This window comes from Salvelinus fontinalis, chromosome 19, assembly GCF_029448725.1.
Source record: "Salvelinus fontinalis isolate EN_2023a chromosome 19, ASM2944872v1, whole genome shotgun sequence".
Taxonomy (NCBI): Eukaryota; Metazoa; Chordata; class Actinopteri; order Salmoniformes; family Salmonidae; genus Salvelinus; species Salvelinus fontinalis.
The window spans coordinates 7,007,130-7,018,464 of NC_074683.1; the positions used below are offsets into that span (position 1 = coordinate 7,007,130).

Below are 11,335 nucleotides of genomic sequence, written 5' to 3' on the forward strand. Positions count from 1 at the left end.
GGTGTTTCCACTAGTTACCACAGCCACAAATTGGTTTTTATCGTAAAAAATTTATGAAAACAAAAATTTGCTTTTTGGTGTTCATTTATGGTTAGGCATAAGATCAACAGGGTGGTTAATATTAGGGTTAACGTTAAGTTTAAATCACATTTTAAGAAGAATAAATTCTACAAATATGCGGTGTTTATCTCTTTTTTTGGCTGTGGTAACTAGTAACGACAGTTTTGTTTTTGTCAGAACGAGTTTGACAACATTTCGCATTTAATCCCCTAGCTAGCTAGCTAGCTAACTAATATTCTTCAATCATGGGGAAGTCTTTTGCTAATTTTATGTGCAAGAAAGATTTTCACCCTGCATCTAAGTCAAATATAAAAAAGGTAAGTGGCAAATCTTTGGTATAGATTTACTCACCAGGAAGTAACTAGCTTGGTTAGCTAACTGACGCATATAACCTAATTTGGATTTAGCCAGCTAACAGTTATCTAGCTAGCTGAAGAAAATGTATTTCCAATTTGAACGTATCACCTCTAGATGTAATTTAGTTATGAGAAGAATGATCCCTAGCTAGCTATTATAGGCGTATATGTTCGTTAAATCAGTCAGCTAACATTGGCAAGCCAGTATGAAGCTAGCTAGCTAACAAATCAAATTGTACGTTATTGGTCACATACACATGGTTAGCATATGTTAATGCGAGTGTAGCGAAATGCTTGTGCAACTAGTACCGACAATGCAGTAATATCTAACAAGTAATCTAACAATTCCACAACTACCTAATACACACATCTAAAGGGATGGAATAAGAATATGTACATATAAATATATGGATTAGCAATGACCGAGCAGCATAGGCAAGATGCAATAGATGGTATAAAATACAGTATTAACGTGAGATGAGTATGTAAGATATGTAAACATTATTACAGTGGCATTATTAAAGTGACTAATGATCCATTTGTTAAAGTGGCCAATGATTTTGAGTCTGTATGTAGGCAGCAGCCTCTGTGTTAGTGATGGCTGTTTAACAGTCTGATGGCCTTGAGATAGAAGCTGTTTTTCAGTCTCTCGGTCCCATCTTTGTTGCACCTGTACTGACCTTGCCTTCTGGATGGTAGCGGGGTGAACAGGCAGTGGCTCGGGTGGTTGTTGTCCTTGATGATCTTTTTGGCCATCCTGTGACATTGGGTGCTGTAGGTGTCCTGGAGGGCAGGTAGTTTGCCCCCGGTGATGCGTTGCGCAGACCGCACCACCCTCTGGAGAGCCTTGCGGCGGTGATCGGTGCAGTTGCCGTGCCAGGCGGTGATACAGCCCGACAGAATGCTCTCAATTGTGCATCTGTAAAAAATTGAGGGTTTTAGGTGACAAGCCAAATTTCTTCAGCCTCCTGAGGTTGAAGAGGCACTGTTGCGCCTTCTTCACCACACTGTATGTGTGGGTGGACCATTTCAGTTTGTCTGTGATATGTATGCAGAGGAACTTAACATTCTACCTTCTCCACTGCTGTCCTGTCGATGTGGATAGGGAGGTGCTCCCTTTGCTGTTTCCTGAAGTCCACAATCATCTCCTTTGTTTTGTTGATGTTGAGTGAGAGTTTATTTTCCTGACACCACACTCCGAGTGCCCCCACCTCCTCCCTGTAGGCTGTCTCATCGTTGTTGATAATCAAGCCCACTACTGTTGTGTCGTCTGCAAACTTGATGATTGAGTTGGAGGCGTGCATGGCCACGCAGTCATGGGTGAAAAGGGAGTACATGAGGGGGCTGAGCACACACCCTTGTGGGGCCCCAGTATTGAGGATCAGCGAAGTGGAAATGTTTCCTACCTTCACCACCTGTGGCCTAACAACAGTTGTTGACTAGCACATTAGCTAGCTAACTACATTATGTAACATTCAGAAAGATGGCTAGCTAGCTATGTCCCATAGATACAGTACATATACTGGGATACAAATATGATTTGGCTATTCTCAATGTTATCCATTTTACCATTGTACAGGTATGGATAGCAGAGCAGAAATTAACATTCGAGAAGAAGAAGCAGGAGGACCTCATGAATTCTTACCTAAAAGAACAAGACACCTACAACAACAGGTGGGTTACAGAAATTCCGAGGATCTGTGGCTGCACAACATGATCCAGATACTTGGATCTCAATTATGCTATGCCTTTACATAGGACTTCTTATAAGTCTCTCATTTTTTAACCACTGGAAGTTGGTGTACTTGTCATATAACTGTATACCTACATTTTGTCTTGTGTAAAATCACAGCTCTAATTGATCACATAAGATTGAAACCCGTTGTCTGACGTTTTGGCTGTTAAAACCTTTCTCCTTAGACTGTTGATGGGGGATGATCGTGTGAAAAATGGTCTCAACTTCATGTATGAAGCTCCACCTGGGGCAGACAAAGGTAACTACATCAATCCTGGTTCTGCTGCTTTAATGTGCATTTTTTCACCATACTAAACAAACCATATGACTTTCCACTGATCTGTGCTCTCCTTTCTCATGCACTCTCCACTCTACTGAGAAGAAGAGACCAAAGAGGTAAGCACCTCATGTTTAAAATCCCCTCTTGTTCAGAGGCTTAGACTTCTCTAAGAAAGCATTAATTAATACACTGAACAAAAATACACTGCTCAAAAAAATAAAGGGAACACTTAAACAACACAATGTAACTCCAAGTCAATCACACTTCTGTGAAATCAAACTGTCCACTTAGGAAGCAACACTGATTGACAATAAATTTCACATGCTGTTGTGCAAATGGAATAGACAAAAGGTGGAAATTATAGGGTTAGGGTTAGGGTTATGCTTCCTGGCTGATGTTTTGGTCACTTTTGAATGCTGGCGGTGCTCTCACTCTAGTGGTAGCATGAGATGGAGTCTACAACCCACACAAGTGGCTCAGGTAGTGCAGTTCATCCAGGATGGCACATCAATGCGAGCTGTGGCAAAAAGGTTTGCTGTGTCTGTCAGCGTAGTGTCCAGAGCATGGAGGCGCTACCAGGAGACAGGCCAGTACATCAGGAGACGTGGAGGAGGCCGTAGGAGGGCAACAACCCAGCAGCAGGACCGCTACCTCCGCCTTTGTGCAAGGAGGTGCACTGCCAGAGCCCTGCAAAATGACCTCCAGCAGGCCACTTCCGGCAGGGGGGGGGGGGTGCTCAGGAGTATTTCTTTCTGTAATAAAGCCCTTTTGTGGGGAAAAACTCATTCTGATTGGCTGGATCTGGCTCCCCAGTGGGTGGGCCCATGCCCTCCCAAGTCCACCCATGGCTGCGCCCCTGCCCAGTCATGTGAAATCCATAGATTAGGGCCTAATGAATTTATTACGATTGACTGATTTCCTTCTATGAACTGTAACTTAGTAAAATCTTTGAAATTGTTCCATGTTGTGTTTAGATTTGTGTTCATTTATACTCTGGTAAATGTTGTAGACTTTAAAGGCATGTGTTGGTTTATTATTCAAATCACATTTTATTGGTCACATACACATGGTTAGCAGATGTTAATGCGAGTGTGGCAAAATGCTTTTGCTTCTAGTTCCAACAGTGCAGCAATATCTAACATGTAATTAACAATTCTACAACTGCCTAATACACACATCTAAGTAAAGGAATATGTACATATAAATATATGGATGAGCAATGACAGAGCGCCATAAGCAAGATGCAATAGATGGTATCAAATACAGTATATACATATGAGATGAATGATGCAAGATATGTTAGCATTATTAAAGTTATATACGTTGTATCTTCTCTTATAGGAAGGTGAATCAGAATACAAGTTTGAGTGGCAAAAGACGGCCCCTCGAGAGAAGTAAGTCGGTAATTGTGTTGATCAGTACAAACATTTAGATGACTTGAGTTTAAATGTATATTTGTTTATACTTTCTCTTTAATCTTTTTAGGTATGCCAAGGATGACATGGCTATTAGGGATCAACCATTTGGAATTCAGGTGAATATACACTACTGTTCAAAAGTTTTAGAACACCTACTCATTCAAGGGTTTTTCTTTATTTTGACTTTTTTCTACATTGTAGAATAATAGTGAACAAGACATCAAAACTATGGAATCATGTAGTAACCAAAAAAAGTGTTAAACAAATCAATATTTCACGCAGTCTCCTCTGAACAGTTGATGTTGCGATGTCTGTTACTTGAACTCTGTGAAGCATTTATTTGGGCTGCAATCTGATCTGCAGTTAACTCTGAACTCATCCTCTGCAGCAGAGGTAACTCTGGGTCTTCCTTTCCTGTGGCGGTCCTCATGAGAGCCGGTTTCATCATAGTGCTTGATGGTTTTTACGACTGCACTTGAAGAAACTTTCAAAGTTCTTGAAATTTTCCGTATTGACTGACCTTCGTGTCTTAAAGTAATGATGGACTGTCGTTTCTCTTTGCTTATTTGAGCTGTTCTTGCCATAATATGGACTTGGTCTTTTACCAAATAGTGCCATCTTCTGTATACCATCCCTACCTTGTCACAACACAACTGATTGGCTCAAATGCAATAAGAAGAAAATAAATTCCACAAATGAACTTTTAAGAAAGCACACCTGTTAATTGAAATGCATTCCAGGTGACTACCTCATGAAGCTGTTTGAGAAAATTCCAAGAGTGTGCAAAGCTGTCAAGGCAAAGGGTGGCTACTTTGAAGATTCTGAATTATAACATTTGTTTAACACTTTGTTTGGTTACCACATGATTCCATATGTGTTATTTCATAGTTTTGATGTCTTCCCTATTATTCTACAATGTAGAAAATAGTTTAAAAAAAATAAATGCGTGGAATGAGTAGGTGTCCCAACTTTTGACTGGTTGTGTGTGAACCTTTTTTAATAGATTAATAATGTGCCCATTTTATGTTTGATTTAACCTATTGATAACAATCTGCTCTTTTAATATCATCGTCAGTGCTAAATACTCTTCTGTTAACAAACATGTGTTGGAATTTGACACTTGGTGGCGCTAAAGGAGAAGGATAATGTTGAACTCAGGATTACAATGTGTTTATTTACGTTATGTCATGCATACCTGCGTAGCAGGTCCTATTGGAGGTAATATGAGCGATGGAATGAATGGATGTAAGTTGAGTCTAATCACCTGTGATTCTCAGGTTCGCAACGTGAGATGCATCAAGTGTCACAAATGGGGCCATGTGAATACAGACAGAGAGTGCCCTCTCTTCGGCCTGTCTGGGATCAATGCCAGCGCTGCACCCACAGAGGAAGCAGGTACAAATAACAATCTGTTTTTAATTGACCTATCAGGATAAGTAGAGGTAAAAAAAAGTTAGCCGGCTGGTAATTATGAATAGTATTTCACAGACGTAATGGTTTATAAAAAATAAATCTTTGTATTCACATTGTCATTCTCAACGACAAAATTAGATTTTCTTCACCAATTCCTTTGAAATAATTTGAATAAAGAACTTGTTATCAATGTATGATGCACCTATGGCGCACAAAAAATTCTATAATAATTTGTCCAATATAATATTATTCACTATTACATTGTATATTTGTAAAGAGTCTATACTAGACCTGGGACAATAAACTGAATTATCAATACCAAATACTTACCGCAGGCATTTTGCTGATTTCGTTCATTATGATAAATAGCCTATATAGAGAAATGTGAAGTTTGAAATGAAATACGTTTGCTAATATGGGTGTTTTTTTTTTTTATAGGACAACTGATGGCTACAACTATACTACTAGTAGTTTAAATGATCATTTTAAAATCTGTGGTGCACATTGTTATAAACTTATCGTTCTATTTGTTATCGTATCAATTCAGGCAGTTTATTGCAATGTGGATTTTTTGTAAATATCACCCAGCTCTAGTCTGTAGCAGTAGTTGCCATCGTTCCTCGTGTCCTGTGGAGCTGATTCTGACTGCTACAATCAGGAAGTGGATTAGTAAAGTAATGTTTACAGTGGGACAGTCCTGTGAATGGCGTTGATCGTGTAGGCCATAATGGAGCCCCTCCTGTGCTGGGAGAAAAATGAAAGTATTCTGATTCCCCTAACCACTGCTTTGGGAGAATGATATTGTATGATTTGCTCAACCAGAAGACGAGTGAGTTGATTTGGTATCCCTTTCTGTTAACAAAGCCACCCCTGAATTCCCCACTGTTGAGGCAGTGGTGGATGCGGTCAGACATCAATGGGACTTTGAGGCTGTGATTTGTGCTAACAGGTCCGTCAATGCACCCCTCTGAGTTAATGGCGGAGATGCGGAACAGTGGATTTGCCCTGAAGAAATGTGTCCTTGGGAGAAATTCTACTGTTTGTGATCCATCGCAGGTAATCTTCTTCTGTTCCTCTTCTCCCCCTGAAGAAAAACACCAACAATATCCATGGCAAATCCCTGGTCTAAATGTGATTGCTGCAAACTGCCCAATTATCAGAGTAAACCAAACCACAGCACTATTCCAGTTGCTTCAAGTTTAAAGTTAGTCTCATCACATGTGACCAATTGACTGTGGAAATTGTTTGCAACACAAGATGCGGTGGTATATACACTGAACAAAAATAGAAACGCAACATGTAAAGTGTTGGTCCCATGTTTCATGAACTGAATTAAAATATCCCAGAAATTTTCCATACGCACTACAAGCTTATTTCTCTCAAATGTTGAGCACAAATTTGTTTACATCCCTGTTAGTGAGAAATTTGCCTTTGCCAAGATAATCCATTCACCTGACAGGCGTGGCATATCAAGAAGCTGATTAAATGATCATTACACAGGTGCACCTTGTGCTGGGGATAATAAAAGACCACGCTAAAATGTGCAGTTTTGTCACACAGCACAATGCCACTGATGTCTCAAGTTTTGAGGGAGTGTACAATTGGAATGCTGACTGCAGGAATGTCCACCAGAGTTGTTGTCAGAAATTGTTAATTTCTCTACCATTAGTCGCCTCAGCATCGTTTAAGAGAATTTGACCGTACGTATAACCGGCCTCACAACAGCAGACCACGTGTAACCATGCCGGCCCAGGGCTTCCACATCCATCTTCTTCACCTGTGGGATCGTCTGAGACCAGCGACCCGGATAGCTGATGAAACTGTGGGTTTGCACAACCAAAGACGTTCAGCACAAACTGTCAGAAACCGTCTCGGGGAAGCTCATTTGCGTTCTCGTCGTCCTCACCAGGGTCCTGACCTGACTGCAGTTTGACATCGAAACCGTCCTCAGTGGGCAAATGCTCACCTTCGATGGCCAGTGGTACGCTGGAGAAGTATGCTTTTCACGGATGAATCCCGGTTTCAACTGTACCGGCCAGATGGCAGACAGCATGTATGACGTCGTGTGGGCGAGCGGTTTGCTGATGTCAACGTTGTGAACAGAGTGCCCCATGGTGGGGTTATTGTGTGGGCAGGCTTAAGCCCTTGACAATGAACACAATTGCATTTTATTGATGGCAATTTCAATGCACAGAGATACCGTGATGATCCTGAGGCCCATTGTCGTGCCATTAATCTGCCGCCATCACCTCATGTTGCAGCATGATAATGCACGGCCCCATGTCACAGGATCTGTACATAAATCCTAGAAGCTGAAAATGCCCCAGTTCTTCCATGGCCTGCATACTCAACAGACTTGTCAACCATTGAGCATGTTTGGGATGCTCTGGATCGTCGTGTACGACGGCGTTCTTGACAATATCCAGCAACTTCACACAGCCATTGTAGAGGAGTGGGACAACATTCCAGAGGCCACAATCAACAGCCTGATCAACTCAATGCGAAGGAGATGTGTCGTGCTGCATGAGGCAAATGGTGATCACCCCAGATACTGTTTTTCTGATCCACGCCCCTATCTGTGACCAATACATGCATATCTGTATTCCTAGTCATGTGAAATCTGTAGATTAGGGCCTAATGAATTTATTTCAATTGACAGATTTTTTTCCTTATATGAACTGTAACTCAGTAAAAATTGTTGCATTTGTATTTTTGTTCAGCCGATGTTATTGTCTTACTTGCCTCCTCTAACCATTTGTGACATCTCTTCTACATTAAATTATATGCACGTTTAGTTAGTATTTGCTCTTTAATTATATTGAATTGTGTTTGACTTATATTTTTTTCATTGTTTTTCTGCTATAGGAGTATGTCGCCAGTGAAGAAGAGGAGGATCCTGAGGTTGAATTCCTGAAGTCGTTGACTACTAAACAGAAAGAGAAGCTCCTCAGGTAGGAGAGCATTCATTCATAGATTTAGTTGTTTGGGATGTAAGTATGCTCATTGTAAAATAAGACAAAGGATGATTAATTCAAAAATAAAAGTAAACGTGATCTACTAACCTATATTGTCTTTTTTTTTAAGGAAACTGGATCGTCTAGAAAAGAAGGAGAAGAAGAAAGACAAGAAGGGCAAAAAGCAGAAGAAGAAGAGAAAAGGAAAGCAGAAGAAGCATGATAGTGATAGCTCCAGTGACAGTAGCAGCAGCAGTGATGGTGACAGTGACTCAGACTCTGACAGCAACTCTAAGAGCCAGAAGAAAAAGAAGAAAAAGGACAAGAGAAAGGACTCCTGTTGTGATAACACGAAGAGTGAGGGACTAGTCAACAGTAAGACTAAGGCCGCTTCTCACAGGAGCAGGTCACGGAGCCCAACCTCCAGACAGAAACGGCACAAAGACGATACCAGAGAGAAGAAACAAACGAGGGCTGAGCCAGGCAGGAGCGAGGGCCGAAAGCACAGTCCAGAGAGAAAGATGAGGGTGGAAGAACGTCAGGAGAGACACAGACACGACAGCAGGGAGAGGCAGATAACCAGCAGCAGCTCCCAGCCTGGCCCAGAAAGAAGCAGGAGCAGTGAGAGAGACAGGGAGAGAGGTAAAGACAAGGTTCAACGTAAGGATGAGGGGAAAAGTAGACGAGAGAGGAATAGGAGCAGAGATGGAGCGGAGGGTAAAGCAGCAAAAGAGGGGAGTAGAAGCCACGAGAGAGAGAGGGGAGGAGCAGGGAGGAGCAGGAGTACGGGCAGAGGGAGGGAGAAAAGAGACAGAAGCCGAGATAGAGCTGAGAGAAAGCGCTAAACTGTGAGAGTAGACAATCTTACAAAGTGGAACAGTAATGGCATACCTGTTTATTTTGCTGGCCTAAACAAAGTTAATATTTTTTTGACACGAACGTGTAATGTTTTATGATGCTACTGTAAAATGTATTTTTTTTCTTCTTTTATTAAACATTAAACAACACATAGAAATCAAAGTTTTAGTAGCCTGCACAGTATTGGTCATGTTTTGATGTTACCTGCTATTTGACTGCTACAGCATCATGAGAGCGCAGGCCCTCAAATGTTATTATTTTTCTCCACTAGAGGGCAGCAGTAGATGTAAAATAACTTGAACCACAGAAATATTTGTTGTCATGGTTGTCATTTTATTCCCGATAACTCTTCAAAATACTAAAAGAATATTATAGCAAATCGAAATGAAAATATTTTGGTTTGGTGAAAGTGTAATAACCCACTGGGCAATTATTATAATTTTTTAAACCAATGTTGTTTCCCCACGTCATTTAAACAACAAATTGTGTGACGTTGAACCAACGTGGAAAACTGATTGTCAAAGTAATGGAATTGGGGGGGGGGGGGGGGTTCACCCAACTTTTACCCTAAATCAAATGGCATGGTGAATTGTTTTGTATATATCACGTTAGTTGACAACTCAACCAAAAGTAAATCAGAACTAGACATTACTGAACAAAAGTGAAATGATGTCTGTGCCCAGTGGGAAACGGTTCTGTTCCCACATGCTTGTAACCGTGTTTCATCACATTTGTTACAAGTCTAGCCTGATCATGTAGACTTGTTTCACAATGGTATTTTGCAACAAGTGCCCTAAACAGGAGCATGGTTGACTAATGACACTCCATCTCTGAGTGATCAGTAGCCTATGCGATCCATATGAGTGTGCTGCATACGTGATTAGTGTGTAGACCTCAAGTTTGTTTCAAATGTTTAACACTGAAGACCCAATTCTGAATTGAAGTCAATTCATGTAATTTTACTTTTAGTGTACAACTCAATGCATGTTTTACGCAACACTGCGTGCCTATTGGCCTTTAGATATTACTTGTAAACTACCTGCATGACAAGATCACCATGATGGACAAAACTGAAGAAAGCATGAGGTCATTGGGGTTCATTTGACATAAGGAAAAGTGTAACCTACGAGTCCGTATTTGTTTGGGAGCCATATATTTTTGGAAAAGCCATAGCAATTGGCTTAGATGGATAACTAATGTCCATATGATATGCTTTGACGTTTTGTTTCAGTCGCTTCAGATTTGTATATTCTGTATAGGCAATTTAACTCCAATAAGGCAGGGAGATGTGTGCATCTATAAGCTTGTACTTTAAATGCTTTAGGCTATCCAATTGGTTTGATGAATTGTAATTTTGTCATCACAAGAAAAATATTTTTGCCATCTTCCATTGTGAGATGATGGACATTGTTTTACCCTGGGGAGGAGAATGGCGTGAGCCCTTTAGCAGCGAAATGTGTCCCGTGACGTCGCACTGGTTCTCTCCTTTGATCTCTCTCTTTTATTGTGGCTTGAAAACAAAGATGACTTCTGCCTAATGCTCAGTGAGAGGGCATTCCAGGGAAAGCCATAAAGCGATAACTGACAGCACTTACTGTCCGCAACACCAGGCGTCTCTCTCCCAAAAGCATTTGGACGCACTTATCGTTTTGATTTTAACCACCTATTGTAGCCATATAATTGCAAATTATGTTAATGATTTACAGCATAATACAAAATGTTTTAGGAGAATTAATTTACAGAAGAAGAAAAAATAACATCAGAAAGTCACTGCAAATAAACAGCTAATGTATCATTTAAAAAATAAGCACAATTGCAACTGCAGGTTGCATCGATGTATTATTTGTTAGTCTATATTATAGTAGCCTGATTTTGAATAGGCCTATTTTATTTGAAATCATGCCTGCACATTTAAAAGGTCACATTGATATTAAATGCTAAATATATGATATATGCCTTTGTTTGTTTTTTTGCATTTTAGTCTTCCGTTTTAGTTGTTTATTCTTGAACTCAAATTTGGTGATCATTATAGAACCTGCAAATGTTATTTTTGGTCGTTATTTTCCTGATCTCTCCCTTAAACCCAGCCACACAAAAGGAAATGAAAATAATTTTCCTCTATTGCCTTCTGGTCAATTTAACTTCCTCTTCAGGAAGAGGTTGTCTGGATGAGATGCCTCTCCCTAATGTATTCCCAGGCCTGGGCTCACGCTGTAATTATTCCCCGGGTTTTTCTTTGAGATCGGACGCTGCACTGGGTA

At 40.5% G+C, this 11,335-nt stretch overlaps 1 protein-coding gene across 1 annotated transcript; it reads left to right on the top strand.

Moving 5' to 3' along the window:
• Positions 1 to 19: 19 nt before the first annotated feature.
• On the top strand, positions 20 to 11,023 carry cir1 (corepressor interacting with RBPJ, CIR1). The gene is made up of 10 exons (XM_055870535.1): positions 20 to 377; positions 1,996 to 2,090; positions 2,337 to 2,410; positions 2,534 to 2,547; positions 3,773 to 3,825; positions 3,917 to 3,965; positions 5,127 to 5,244; positions 6,212 to 6,318; positions 8,128 to 8,213; positions 8,347 to 11,023. Exons 1-10 carry the CDS (start codon positions 306 to 308, stop codon positions 9,059 to 9,061), a joined length of 1,383 nt encoding a protein of 460 aa, XP_055726510.1. The 5' UTR covers positions 20 to 305; the 3' UTR covers positions 9,062 to 11,023.
• Positions 11,024 to 11,335: the final 312 nt, after the last annotated feature.

Coding starts and splice junctions, on each gene's coding strand:
- cir1 (XM_055870535.1), top strand. CDS start 306: ATGGGGAAGTCTTTTGCTAATTTTATGTGCAAGAAAGATTTTCACCCT. Junction 2,091..2,336: donor CAAGACACCTACAACAACAG/GTGGGTTACAGA, acceptor CTTTCTCCTTAG/ACTGTTGATGGGGGATGATC. Junction 5,245..6,211: donor TGCACCCACAGAGGAAGCAG/GTACAAATAACA, acceptor TTGTGCTAACAG/GTCCGTCAATGCACCCCTCT.